This window comes from Nelumbo nucifera, chromosome 4, assembly GCF_055504915.1.
Source record: "Nelumbo nucifera cultivar China Antique chromosome 4, China Antique-T2T, whole genome shotgun sequence".
Taxonomy (NCBI): Eukaryota; Viridiplantae; Streptophyta; class Magnoliopsida; order Proteales; family Nelumbonaceae; genus Nelumbo; species Nelumbo nucifera.
This window is the reverse complement of record NC_142652.1, coordinates 82,354,273-82,369,639: the sequence shown is the minus strand read 5'-3', so window position 1 is coordinate 82,369,639 and position 15,367 is coordinate 82,354,273. Positions and strand designations below refer to the sequence as shown.

The following is a 15,367-nucleotide window of genomic DNA, read 5'->3' as shown; positions in this document are numbered from 1 at the left end:
TATAAAAAATCGAAAAATCAAAGAACGGAATTAGTCAAAAACCAAAACTGGTGGTATCGATTTGATTTCGATTTAGAGAAATAAAAAAACTGGTACCACCGATTCAGTTTACAAAAAAAGTCCATAATTCGATTAACCGAACCATAAATACCCCTAAGAACAACTTATGGATAACAGATCCCAAACGATTTCACATTAACGCCCTACAAGTACATTTCAGAGTGCAGTGGAAACATGAAAGATGTTCTCAATACGTGGTTGAGATATACGGACGCAGATGTGAATTCCGAGAGTAGCAATGGGAACAAATTTGAGGATCGTTTTGTAAATTCCACATCTAAGACTTTTTATTTCCGAATCTGTACCTTGCCCACGATGAGGCACCACAGGGATGGATTTTGATATTTCAAATCCTCAACAAAACACGGGTAGAAAAGGAATGGATTTAGCTTAATACCGTATCCTACACATACTAGTACATGGACCATGGGAATGCTATGATATGGCTTATACTTGAATAAAGTTCAGATTTTGTATGAGTATACAAAATACTTCTGTGATTGTAAACTACACTTGAATAAATGGGTGTAGTGTAGTGTGATATATATACTAACAAGTGGAATCTTTTCCAGTTAAGTGGTCGCCTCTCCTTGGTATCTTACATACAAAGGGCTTTATTTACGCCCGCAAGCTAATCCATTCAATATCAACTTTCAATTACATCCGAGTGATAAACATCCAACAGATAATCTGACACAAAAGACCAAGTTTTCGGGATGAACAAGACAGCGCAAATTTAACCAATTTATGGACTGCCTTGTTACAAGACCTAGGAACATATTACATATGTAACTAACTGAACAGTTAGGAAGGTGAAGAGCTTATCCCTGTTTTATAATTGCTATTACACATCACAATATTTAGGGTAAAAGACCTGAACCTCCCTTGGATTTTCTTCTAAATAACAAAACACCTCTTCACTTTTTAAATTAGACTTAGACCTCCCCTATTAAGTTTATAAACTGTTATCTCTAAACAAAAGAAAGAATAACTAATATAGCCTTGAGCAAATTTTGGGATAGATGGATTCCAAGTCGATTTAGAGAGAAAACCTTATGATCCTCTTCAACCTTGGATCAATAAAATCTTGACCAATGTTCACATCACCGCTACATCTAAGGGTGTTAATGGACCGGTTTTGGATTGGACCCTGTCCAATCCAAAATCAATTTGGATGGATTGGACGGACCAGAAAGATATAGTGGATTGGATCAATCCGGTTCGAAATATTTATTAGATTGGACTGGACTTGGTCCATCCATAATAAATTTATACTAGATTTGGTTGGATTAAGCCAATATTCAGTCCATTAATATAAGATAAGAATATAGGTGTTAATGGACCGAATTTGGGTTGAAACCAATCTAAATTAAAATAAATTTGAATAAATTGGACGGTCTGAATATTGAATTGGACGGATCCAAAATGGTCCAAATTATTCATTAGATTGGACTGGATCGGATTGGACCAAATCCAGTCCAATAATTACTATCGACGGAGCTCTTCTAACCTATTAAGTTGTAAATGCATTTTATTCTCTTTGAAAAACCAACACTCGTCCCAAGTCTACATGTTAGGTTATTGGTCCTTGTGGACTTATTCCAACAGTCTAGTTCGAGTGACGGGTCTTATATTGCTGAACAGACAATGGAATGTAAGGCTTCTCCAACGATATGATATTTCAATGAGGGTGACAGGATGGAAATCTAGTGGATTTCTTTGCAGACTCATAACTATGGAGCAGATGGATGGTGGTAGTAGCTATTGGAGAGGAAAGAAGATTTCACAGTAAGTCTATATATAACTTGTTAGCCATACAAAAAACAACTACACAGATGGTTGAATGGAGAATGCTATGGAAAGCTGTACTCGAAGCTAAAGTTGTTTTTTTTTTCGAAAAAGTACACTACAGAATTCTGAATTCCATTGAAATTATACACAATTCAAAATGATAAATACCTCTATCCTAAAACATCAATACCCGGCCATGTATTGACATCAATTCCGAGCTGACACTTACCCTTACTGTAGTGTGTGCTAAACAGTCATTCTCCTTTTTTTTTTTGTACGTGGAAGATTTACAATGGAGGTAAGAACACATAATAAGCTTATGTCATTGAATAGTGAGAGCAATTGCCATTTGGGTGTACAGAGGTGGATTGCCTTGTGGCTTGTGCATTAGGCTGTGTTTGACCTGTAAACAAGCATATCGGGACTCAAAAGATACGATACAATACGCTCGATATGGAGTGTATTATATCGATTTTTTGAACCTTGGTCACGTGTTAAAGGATTTGGATGGAATACTAATGGATGTGAGGTTTATATCTATTGACACCACCCACTAGGGGGATGTCTAAGTCCAATTTCAAAAGTGATGGGAAGTTTCAATATTTAGGAGCAACATCAAGGGAGGTTTAAGTTTTTTACCCAAATATTTACAACATTACCACTATATAAGGCAAAAAAGTAATAATGCCAATTAAAAAAAAAAGTTATGTTTTATATTTGATTTTAAACATTCAAATATTACGATGCACCATTGTATAAAACAAAAAGTAATGATTACAATTAAAGTTATCTCCTTTTATTTCTTAAAGTATCCCTATGGTTTAGGAATTTGACTAACTCAACCCTCATTATTTACATATTGTCTTGAAGTATCCCCAAGTTTTATGACAATTATCATCATCATTAAATATTGATAAAAAAAGAAAATTTGTTAACTTACCTTCCATTATTTTTCAAATTTTCAAAATAAAGCTCACTCACAGCCTTCACACGCCACTGTGTTCGTCGCTTTCTGCCCCAAGCACTCCTCCACCTTTACCTTTATCATGGCGTCCCAAGGCATGGTAGCGTCCAACGACTTGAGCTCCTTGTAATTTCCTTGTCTTTCGCCTTGGCCACAACTCCCTCATGTAGACCACCTTCAACCCAACCAACATCACCATGTTTATCGAGAAGACCCCAAGTGGGTCCATGAAGACCTAAAAGATGACCCTTACCTGCACACCCACACTAGCAAATATCATACAGAACTCTTCAAGGTTGACAACCTCCTCCAAACCTATTGCTCTTAGCCCACTTGCTTAGCGGCTAATGCCTCTCTCCGATGCGACCACTGTTATAAACTAGCACTTAGCCACTTACTGGCTTTCTCGACGAGGTCTATGACAAGGAGTGGGATCTGATCAAGGGTGGATCTAGGGGAGACCTAGGGGAGCCATGGCCCCCCTATTGTCTAGAAATCTGCACACTGAATACATTTTTTCTATGTAAGTTTCCTCCCTCCCCTTACTTCTCACCAATGGTTGCCCCCCCCCATGGCCCATCCATAAGTTTTGGCCCCCCTCATAAAAAATTCCTGGCTCCGCCCCTGGATCTGATCATGATCGATGCACCTCTTGCAACAACTATAAGATTGTTGTAGCGTGAGGATGAAGATATAGATTTTAGCAAAACATAAAAGCTTTCAAGGTTGTTGGGCTTGAGAATTGATGAAGGTGAATGTTGAACAATTATACCAAAATCTAGAGTTTCAGAAGATGTCGGGGCATGAAATTTTAAGAGGATTGAGTTCATGATTTTCTCCTTAAAATCAATCCCAAACAAACGGAGACCATCTTCAATGTATAACAAAACCCGACGAGAATATCATAAAATAAAACTTCAAAAAAAGATCATTGGAGGGTGGCTAGTTAGAACCAGAGGAGGGGAGGGATGCGGAATGAAGGGTTAAAAGCTTTTTGAATATTTTCCGTAACTTATAGCTAGACTTTGATTTATATAGTAGTTGGTGTCTTGTGGTGACCAATGAGAGGGGAGCACATGGATCGAAAGGATGATCATTCGAATGAGATGTAATGCAAGAATTACTCAGTGAAGGAGGTGCATAGGTTATGGCACTTTGAGATCCTATCGGCGAGCTAAGTTGGTGAAGGTGAAGGAGGTGCATTAGCTGAAACATGTGTCACACAGTTATTACGTGCTCACTCATTGTGCTTACCTAACGTGTCTACTACATCCGGACCCATTCTCGACCTCAAAACTCTTCTCCAATGCATTCACATGACTCATCACCATAAGATCTACCATTTTCGCCATCATCTTCTTTGTCAAGGTTTGGCCAAAAATCAAAGGTAGAGTTTTTTCGGAGTTTTCCTAAAAGGGCATTTTAGAATTTTTTTTTAAATTTATCAGTCACGTGATGTAACATGTGAACAAAGTGTAACGGAAAGTTAACAGCAAGGGAGGTTTTAGACAAATATCAAAAAACTTAAAGTTTAAGGTATTTTAAGGCAATATGTAAACAGTAAGGGTATAGTTAGTCAATTTCATAAACTATAAGGGTACCTTAAGAAATTTGTTGAAAAAAAGTCATCTCTCCCTCAATTCTCTCTCTCACTCGATTCTCTCTCTACTCTCTCTTTTTGGTCCAACGTTTTAGGTCATTCAACATCTCAAAAATTGATTTAAAATAAAAAATTAAATTCATATAAAAAGGTTTATAAATATAAATTGTTCTCTTTTTCTTTGAGTTTGATATTATAGGACATCTGACTTAATTCCGATATCATTCGAGTTTGATTCGATGTTAATTTTTCGAATTTACAAGTTGTATTCAGATTTAAGTAGGAAAAATGGATTTAAATAGAAAACATTTTCACTTTTATATTTATAAATATAAAGTATTATATAATCCCCCTCTCTCCCCTTCCCTCTCCGAGTTATATGTTTCTGGTTATCCAGCTTCAAATCAGATTCATGATACACCCCAAGAGCCAGAATTGTTAAAATACTGGTGAAAAATCGACTAACTAGCCATTTTGACCATTAAATTGGTGAATCAGTATTGCTTTCATGAAGCTGCCCTAGTCATTAAACAATTGAAATTTCAAAACATGTATGATAAGACTTTAACCCATGACTTCTTATTTTCAAGTATTACTTAATTACCATTATTTCACTTTTAAAGAAAAATGTGAACTCTTAAACCCTAGTCATTTGTTTTAAAATGTAGAAACTTTCCATCCATCTACCATATTTAAGTATGATAGAAATTGTAAAATATATTATATATAATATTTATATGACCATAGTATATATACATATATGCCACATCATCATGGTTTGCCTTTCGATTTAACCTTGATTGAACCTCTAGTTCTCTGAGCATTGCTAGCCATATGTTGCATTATACTAAATAGATATCAATATATATATATCACATAAAATTAAAGCTACGTTTGGTTGTGATGCAAACACAAATATGTACTTTGCATAATTACCCTCTTTTCAATTCATGAATGCAAACACGATTCACATTTTTAAATAATTTTTGTACTCATCTTATTTGTTTGAAATCGATGCAAAGCGTAGACCCCATCATTAAATGCTCCAATGCCTTAAATTTGATCAAAAAGCGAAATTATCAGAAGAACACAAAATTGTATCCAAAAAATAAGTACAATAATGTTCTCTCCTCAAAGTACAAAGTGTTAGAAAATACATTTTTGATCTTTTAACCATTACATTTTTACACGTTAAACAAATGCTCGCAAACACAAACCGAGGTAATTGTATCCAAAAAATAGGTTCAACAATACTCTCTCCCCAAAATACAAAAGTGTTAAAAAATATATTTTTAAACTCTTAATCATTACATTTTTATATCTCAAACAAACGTGGGGTAAATAAATACCCCAATTCGACATTTGTATCACAAACAAACAGAGCCTAAAGGTAAAAAATTACAATACAATACGACCCTTATACATACATCTTATAGCATATAAATAATACATTGTATGATGTCATATGACTCCAAATGGATTTCACATCTAGGGGTGAATATTCAATTTATTACTTTATTTAATTAAAAACCAAATTGAATGAATCAAAACCAAATTAATCGAATGCCTGAGAGGGGATGCTGGACCAAATTTCTTATTTATCTGAATCTAAAAATCGAAACCAAAAACCAAAATACCCAAAAACCAAAAATAAAACCAAAATAACCAAATAAAAAAAAAAAAACGAAACCAAAATTTTTATTTCATTTTTTCAGTTTTAACCAAATATGCTCGCCTCTAGTCTACATCGTAGAAACTAGGTGCCCTGTTTGGGAGAGCTTTAGCATAGTGGCTTTTGGCTTTCTGGGGTGGGGCCTCACAATGACAGCTGATTCGATGGTCTGTTTGCTTCGGCCTCTTTAAGTGCCCGTTTGGAAGGGGCTGAGCCAAACAAGCTATTAAAAGAGGCTAAAGCGAACAGCGGAACAGCCCAAAAACTGACTGATTGGCAACCGATTTGGGCTCTCTGGGATTTTCTTTACATCAAATCTAACTTCAAGGCTGTCGTTAGGGCCTACCTTGGCAAGCCAAAAGCCAGCTAGCTGAATCTTGAACTCAAGTACTCGACTGAACCATCCCCAATGGTATATGACTTGAGCCGGACTAAAAGCCTATGAAAATTGAAAACCATCAATTATCTAGGACTCAGAAATGCCACCGGTTACCGGTTTTCATGATCGGACCGTCCTTGGTACATTGAGTTGGCCGGTTAGCCCTACCAGAGGGGCACTTTGAAGTTAGAAAGATGGGAGAGGTGGTAAGCCGGCGGTGTCCCAAAACCCAAGGCCTTTCATCTAACTTGACCGGGGAGCTACCTGAATTACTGAAACTGAAAGTCGGTAAATGGTAAAAAGCTTTGATCCAACAACAGACTGAACTAATGAAGAACTGGTAATCTCACATCATACTGGAAATTTTAATTGGTTAAGTCCGATGTAAAACAATGCATAGTCCACTTAATTAAGAGCTAGAAGCCTAGAACCCTCACACCAGGCACTCACGGATTGAACAAACGGATAATATGTTAAAAAGATACTGGAAAGCACACTAAATGCCCATCTCCAGCTGTAAGTTAACCTCCGAATCCTAATCTTTCAACGTACATCTGGCCGGCAAACAAATAGAAAATCAGAGTTCTAATGGCCCCAAACCAGTAAAATGCTAGGGACTACAAATCAAAACAAACATTGAAAGTGAGCTGCCAAAGAAATACACACATCTGGCCAGTCCCATAATTGTATCCCCTTGATTATACCAACCCATAAGTTGAAATTGATTGCAGTTAAATCTTGACGAGGATCATTTTCATGTGCTTGAGGCAGGTTCTGCCTTCTCAGTCGGAGCTTCTCCTTCCTTCTTTTCTTCTTCTTGTTGTGCTCCAGGTTTTTCCACTTCTTGATCTATATAAAGAAAACATAATGCATCATAAAACTCAAAAGAGGCGAGAGATATTCAATTTGTTGAACATTCATTTTAGAATCTGCTTTAATCATTTGGTGTTCAAAAAACCGTTTAAACCCCATTGTCCAGGCCGACCCCTGGTGATATAGTACCCATTTTCATAACCTATTCACAACAACCTAGTGCATTTCCTACATAGGAGCCCGTGCACCCAATGGGTACACGTCCTGACACAAGTATCTTTCCCAATGGCAGGGAGTTTAGTATTAGCAGATAACTCAATTGGTAATGAGAGAAGGTTATGGAGCTACAGGTTGATTGATTATGTCCTTGGCTTTGAAAAATAAGCCTTGAGTTAGAAGGTTATGGAGCTACTTTTTCTGCACAAAGGAAGGAGCAAGGTTAAAAGGGGTGGAGGCTCTGTTTCTGTTATCTTAGATCCAAAGTTTTTTATTTTGATTCTTTAGTTTTTCTATTAAAAAATAGCTTTTCTTTAATTATAAAAAAAAGGCATAGCTTTTCTTCATTAACATGAAATCTTCTATTTGGAGATCTTCACACTGTCTTTTGGCCTTCAAAGTGCTCCACATCAAAATAAAACAATGTGACAAGAAGAAAACAAAGAATATGGATGACAGTCGGGTGTTTTATGGTGTAATTTCAAGGATGTAAAATATAATGGAGAAAAAACTATTTCATATCATTAAGCATTGTAATACAACCATAAATGGTAAAGCACCCAGTAGACATCAATATATAAAAATGGACCCTTCCCAATTATTATTATTATGCTAAATCCGTTCCGGTGATTGTAGGTGCAAAATGGTTTAAAAACTTAACTAGATCAGAGTCAGACAGATATTGAAGTCAACTAGGTGGAGAACTGGAAACCATCAAGTTGGTTGGTCAGTCCATCCCAAAAACCACGTGAACTAGATGGTCCTAGGATGGTTCATCCCTAAAAATGGATTCTGGATCATTTAGTCATTACTCAAAGCTTCAAGATACAAAGGAGCATGGTACTAATGTAAATAATGGTGATTATTGGTAACCCAGAAGATCCATCACCAAGTCATCACTCCACTGGCAAAATCAGTTTCTGAGGCCTTTGAAGCCTACAGCAACTGAGCAACACTACAGAATACCTTTTGTCTTTACAGTGAGACACTTATTCAGGTCATATAAGATTGCGGTATAAGCCCTCTTTAATCATAAGCATGCCATTATCACTTATGAGATGCATGGGATTTGCCTACCTTCATCATCACTATCTTCGAGATCATCACCCATTCCCTCCATGCCGGCAAATTTCTATACAAGACGTAAAAATGCAATAATTAGCAAAATTTCTAATTAAAACTTCAAACCTAAGAGCACAATCAGCTAAGATATCCATACCGAGAAATCCATCCCTCCCAAATCCAAGTCAGCTGGACCTACTCAAATGAACAAGTAAAATTCAATAACTTCAATCAAAAGTTGCATATGCACATATTAACATATACAGTCAGAGTGCCTGAAAAAACAAAACACTGCTAACAGAATCGCATACCACTGTCATCATCTTCATCCACCCATTTGTCCCAATCAACTTTCACGTAGTGTGGTGTCTTTTCATCCCCCTTCAAAAGCTTCTTCCACCATCCTTGCTCAGCTTTCTCAATTATACAGAATATACTCCTCACACCCATGTTTATTTTACTTTCCTGGTGGCAAAAGAAGTGAAATAAAGGAAAAGATAAATTAATGAAAACAAGGGATAATGGATTATGCAAATTTTTAAAGGCCTAACCATCAACTTATACATTGCACAACCATACCATACAGGTTCCCATTAAGAGATACCACACAAATGAGTCAACAAGTTTGGTGACTTAACTGCTCATATTTGATATTTTTCTCTGGGCCTTTTTTTACCAACAAAGAAATTGATTTTCCTCTGAATCATTTCACTTAACTTCCAGGATTTCTGAAAAAGATTGCAATGAACCTACTGGTTAGGATCACCCAATCCGGTTGCCTTTTGGGAAGGAAATCTCCAAAGTGACACAGATAGATGTTTGGATCATACTCTCAGATAGGTACTATAGGCTTAGTCTTGTACCAGTCAACCAGAAACCAGGAAAGGCAAGTTGGGCGGGTGGGGAATTGTCCATTCTAGTTTAATAAATTACGGTTCAATAATCAACATAATAGATGACATTGTTTTCAGAAAGTATCAATTCTTTTTAAGAAATAAGGCTCTTACCTCTACGTTCACCTTATCATGAAGATTTATCTTGAACTCGTATAGATGGTTTTCTGCTCCCGCTATAGCAGAGAATGTAAAAGCTCCATCAGGTTCAAGATTGACCTTTGGATTCTTTGCATCTGGCAACAACACTGTAAGAAAAACCTTGTCTGCCCTCTCGGCCCACTTCACCTCAGGATGGCGACTGCAACATCCAAATTACATTTAGAATGCTATGCACAGAAAAAACGGAATCAAATAAAAAGTAAAACAGGGGAAAATAGTGGCTTATAACAGGTACATGGCTTCTACAAAATTTCCATGGAAGGGTAGTTCATAATGATGGTTATCATACTGGTAACATATAGTCGACAACATAATTGAAGATTTTACAAGAAAAAAGTGGAAAGTAAAGAGTCCAAGATGCGCCTAATTCATTTCTCAAGCATCCTAATTGTGATTGTAGTCAACAAAGAGGGCTACATTGTTGTGACAGACTCTGGCAGTCTGGCAGATCACATCCACAATATGGCAATGATGGGCATGTATTTAATTCTCGTAGAATCATCATCATCATTATCCAGGCCTTATTCCATTTAATTCTTGTGGAATCAAAGTTGAAAAATCCTAACCTTTAGGGTTAGCATTTAGAACCTATACTTTCACTACATTTCTACCAGAAACTGTCCATGATTTGACTGCCAAGGTATTGAATGGAAACAAACCGCTTATATATAAGTAGAAATGGGTGTTTAGGGTATTTGCATCCACTAGAGAGAGATATGAATGTAGCAATATCTGATAAATGTTTCAGCCAATCACTACAATGCAGGAGTTATGGACATGACCATGATTTAACAAGTTGTGACAAATATTAGCTGGAAATTACTTTTCTGAGATAGTTTCCTCAATTAAATGAATCATAAACAATTGAAATATTTTGTTTTCAAATTGTAAATAAGTTCAAAAGATTATCCTAGTTGTTACTTATTTAACTTGATCGATAGGTTTCAACAGACAGAATGGGCTCTGAAGTACAAGACTACAAATTTCAATGTTTTACATCCTACAAGACACTGGGAAACCCATGCAATTTAAAGAGAGCAACCTCGTTCATATTGTGGTGAAAATTATCTCTCTTGTGCCAGTTAGTCTTTGTGAATACATCAGGAACCACAAACCCTTTCAAGCTATTATCAAACATTAAAATAGGAAAAAAATGAAACAAAAATGCTCTAATTCAAGCCCATGAAGATTAGTAAGATCGCAAGGTACTATGGAAATTTTACAAAGATCACCATGGCATCAAAGCACTGGATAACCACGGTTTCAAAGCTGAAGCAGATAAATCATAACTGATACATTTCAGAAAAAACAAGCTAGTAACAGAAGAAGAGAAGCAAAATCTACCATACAGATTGGAGCGCAACTCAAACTGAACAAAATCACAAAAAAAAATATGACATTTTTACAAAACAGAAAGACCTGTCTGGACCGAAAAAAATAAATAAATAAATAACGAAATATCGAAGTCCAGGCGTCTTACCTCATCGCGTCACGAAATGGAAACCCTAGAAAGGCAAATGAAGTCCAAGCTCGCCAGTGCACAGTCCTGAGTGCAAGACTTCGTCTATATATATAATGGGGGGAAAAGGCTCATAAATGACCCAAACGGGTCTCATAGACATCTCCGCAATAGTACCAATCTTCTTTCAGCCACGTGGAAAATTGACGTTTGCTGCAGTCCATAAGATGTGATGTGGAATTCTGTGGTTTGGGCCGTTTGGCTGGACCAGTCTGACATTTTTACTTGGCCACAGAACCTCCATTTGGCTTTTTTTGGGTTTTACTGTGAAGTGTGAACGAGGGATCGAGGGGTGGAAAAGGGGAAGCTCACTTTTGCTGCGACGCGGTTTTAGCTTTTGAGTGACTACCGTGAATCACGGCCTTCGGATGTATTTCCGTGGGCCAGTGGCCCCACCTTAAATTAGGGTCACATGCCATGAAGGTAGGATCACAGCAATGCATTGAAGAATGAAGACCGTGATTTCAAATTCGGCTTGATCCGAGGATAGGGTTAGGGTAAACATATTTGATTTTAGGGTTGGGTTAGGTTTTTTATTCTTAAACTCGAGTTGGGTTTGGGCGTTGGCTGAACCGTCTCATTGGGTCATGATTTCTTATACAAAGTATTTCTGTAACTTTTTGATTTGTAATTCTATGACTTCGTTTGGATCCAATACATTGACAACGTTTTACACTGAATCAAATAATTGGTGATTGTTACATTTTGAAAATTGTGATAAAAAAGTAAAGTTTTATAATGATAAAATCGATGTAAAATTTTATGTTAGATGAGGTTTTACATCGTAAAAATGATGCAAAACCCCACTTCCACTCCATCCAAACACCAACAAATCTAAATCAAAGTGGAGTTTTACATTGATCTTCATTTACACTTTCCAAACGCCAACAAAACTGAATCGGTGTAAATTTTTACATCGATCTTGATTTACACCAATTCCAAACGCAACTTATAATCTTAAAGTTTAAGATTTATTTATATGTTGTTTTTGATTTTCTTCTTTTTTTTAATGGGAAACTAGCAGGGACCCGTATAAAATTATTAAATCTTTTATTTTTAATAAATTTAGTTTCATTAGTAATTTGTACTAAATTTAATCATTTTTATTCTTTTTATTATTTTTAAATGAAATTTTGATTAACTTTAAATAAATAAAAATAATTATAAAAATTAATATTTTTATTAATTCCACTAATAATTAACAAATTATATAGGAATGACAACAGGGTGGGTTCAAGGCAGGGCATCCCATCCCTTTCCCTGCCCCATAGTCAATGCACTCTACCCCATCCCCGCCCCGCCAGTGTCACATGGCTTCAGGGCAAGGTAACCACTCCTCAATGTCCGACGAGTTCAAGGGCAAGGCACCCCACTCCTCTTCAATGATAGAGAATCCTTGAATTTCCTTGTCTCGTCCCCTGTATTGGGTGGGCTCAAGTAGAGGTGTAAATTGGGTCATGCTGGGTCGACACGACACGACCTGCATGTGGCCCGTACAAAGTGCTAGTTGTGTCGTGCTGGCCCATGAGGCATCCCAGGTTGTGCCTCCCTCCTCTAGGATAATTTAGGCGGTCAGTTTGGCACGACCCACTACTCGAGCCCGCACAGGCCCGTGTCATGCCATGGGTCAGGCTGGTCCATGGGTTGGGCCTTAGGCCAAGCTAAGCTCAAGGCAAGGCACCCACTCCCCGTTCAAGGTTTTTAAAATTGGATCGGATAGGGAACCGTTTTGGTTGACTTGCTCTCACAAAAAAATCAGAAAAAACAAAAAAAGGCCAAAAACTATTATCTGGGTTGACAATTTGACTACCCAAGTCAGTAGTTCGCTAACCAAATAAACAATTTTTGGACAAAAAGCAATTTTGAGGTGAAACGGTGTCTGATTCCCAAATTTTCCGATCTAACCATCTCATTTGATCCAATTTTGAAAACACTATCCCCGTCAACCCAATATTCAATTTGATGATAGAAATGATCAAAATGACATATTGAGTATCAACCACATGGTAAATTCCTAAAAGTACACTAAATTATCTTTAATAATAAAAAATGTAATTTTATGAAAATTTTGGAAAATTTGTTGTACTTGTGTAATTTTGAAAATTTATTCAAAATTATTTAAATTTGTATTAAATAATTTATTTTCTTTTTAAATTGTTTACTTACATAATTATACTAATTTATCTTAAAAATTCTAATATAAACTAACCAATAATTTCCTTTTTCAAAAATGTAGTTTTATGAACATTTTTGAAAAATTTATTACATTTGTGTAACTATGGGGATTTATTGAATTTTTTTAATTGTTATTAAATATATATTTTTTTATTTGGTAGTTTACTAACAAAATTACACTAATTTATCTTTTATTTTTCAATATAAATTAATTAATAATTTCATTTTCTAACATTATAATAATTTGTTCCCCCATTTGTATTTTGTTATTAACCATAATAATGTTAAATATAATTCTCAATTTTATAGAAATTAGTTAAAGAGTTTTCAATTTCTATAAAATGTTGTTAATGAGTTAATTGATAACGATATTTTTTAATTTTTGGTAATTTATTAACCATACTAACTGATTAGGGAGTGGAGCAAGATGATACTTTCCTAAATGAAATAACTTAGGAGAGAGATTATAGAAATATTTTTAGGTAGTTGGGTGATATGGCTTAATGGGAGTGGTGCAAAGGGGAGAGGAGAAAAAGTCAAAGAAAATGCAAGGTTGGGATAATGGAGCAAGGAGAGGCATGGTGACGGGGACCAGTGCTTTGTTAAGCAAAAGTTAAACAATAGGAATACATATGAGTATATAATTGTTTTATATTTTAACTTTTGAATAAACAATTCGATCAAACTCAACCCGAGTTGGTCTGTTTTCTAGTATTTCATATCGACTTTGGTTGAATAAATATATATTAATATTTCATATTTTAAATTTAATTTTTTAATATGGGAAAGTAGGAAAGTTCCTATATTTGTTAGTCTAAAATATTTTATATCATATATTTAATTTTTATAATTTACTTTTTAATAATATCATTGTAATCTATGAAATTTAAAGTTAATTTTTAAGTTTAAATTTTTGAACAAACAAACTAAACAAAAAATAGACCCAAATCAATACAACCCGAGTTGGTGTATTTTCGCTAATGGTCAATCGGTTTCGAGTGACAAACTACGGACTTGACTAGATCAATTTGGTTGGCGAAACAACCCTACAACTGAACTGAACCAATCATTGAACACTCCTAATTTCAACTAAATTTATAGTCTAATTTGCAATAAATAACAATAGTTTAATCTCCAATAATTATTGAAAATTTATAACAAACGTACACAATCATTGAAAATAAATTTATAATGAAAATATAATAGATATATAATAAAAATGCAATAATTACAAAAATATAATAAATACGGAAAATATAATAAATTAGTCAATAAATAGTGTAATCTTAAATAATAGTTTAATCTCTAATAACTATTAATCTATAAATTATAAAAAAATATATAATTACTAAAAATAAATTTATAACAAAAATACAATAAATTAAATTTCAAAAGTTAAATAATAGTTGTTTAATCTCCAATAATTATTGATAATGTTCTATTAAATAACAAAAATAAAAATACATTTATAAATAATTATTGAAAGCATATTTATAAAAGAAAAAATAAATAATTACTGAAAATAAAATAAATATTAGTTATAGTATAAATAAATATGTAATGAATATATACTATTATTGTAAAATTATTACTAATAAATATAATTTTGTTGATAGTTATTTTCTATAATTATTAATTGATATAAGTGAAAAAAGTTGTTTACAATATTACTTAGTTATTGAAATAATATTGTTATTTAAATTCTTAAAATATTAATTATTTATTGAATTTAATAACTCATAATATTATAATTGTACTATTATTACATAATTTGTTATTAATTTTGTAAAATATTAAATTATTATTAATATGAATATTATGAATTCTATTATAATTAATTTTCTACTTAATAATTTTTTTAAATTTATTACATAATTTCATAAAGTTATAATTTATATTGTTACTACATAATTTCATGATGAATTTTGTAAAAATATTAAATTATTAATAATATGAATATTATTAAATCTATTAATTTTGTGTGTTTTGAATAAATATTTTGAATTCATTACATAATTTCGTTATAACATTTAAATAGTTCTGAATTTTGTTAATTGAAAT

At 34.2% G+C, this 15,367-nt stretch overlaps 1 protein-coding gene across 1 annotated transcript; it reads right to left on the bottom strand.

The window, feature by feature from the left end:
• Positions 1-6,919: 6,919 nt before the first annotated feature.
• On the bottom strand, positions 6,920-11,232 carry LOC104606164 (HSP20-like chaperones superfamily protein). Its single transcript, XM_010271238.3, has 6 exons — positions 11,093-11,232; positions 9,565-9,751; positions 8,869-9,022; positions 8,715-8,752; positions 8,573-8,627; positions 6,920-7,315 (listed from the first exon to the last, which is right to left on the bottom strand). Exons 1-6 carry the CDS (start codon positions 11,095-11,097, stop codon positions 7,221-7,223), a joined length of 534 nt encoding a protein of 177 aa, XP_010269540.1. The 5' UTR covers positions 11,098-11,232; the 3' UTR covers positions 6,920-7,220.
• Positions 11,233-15,367: the final 4,135 nt, after the last annotated feature.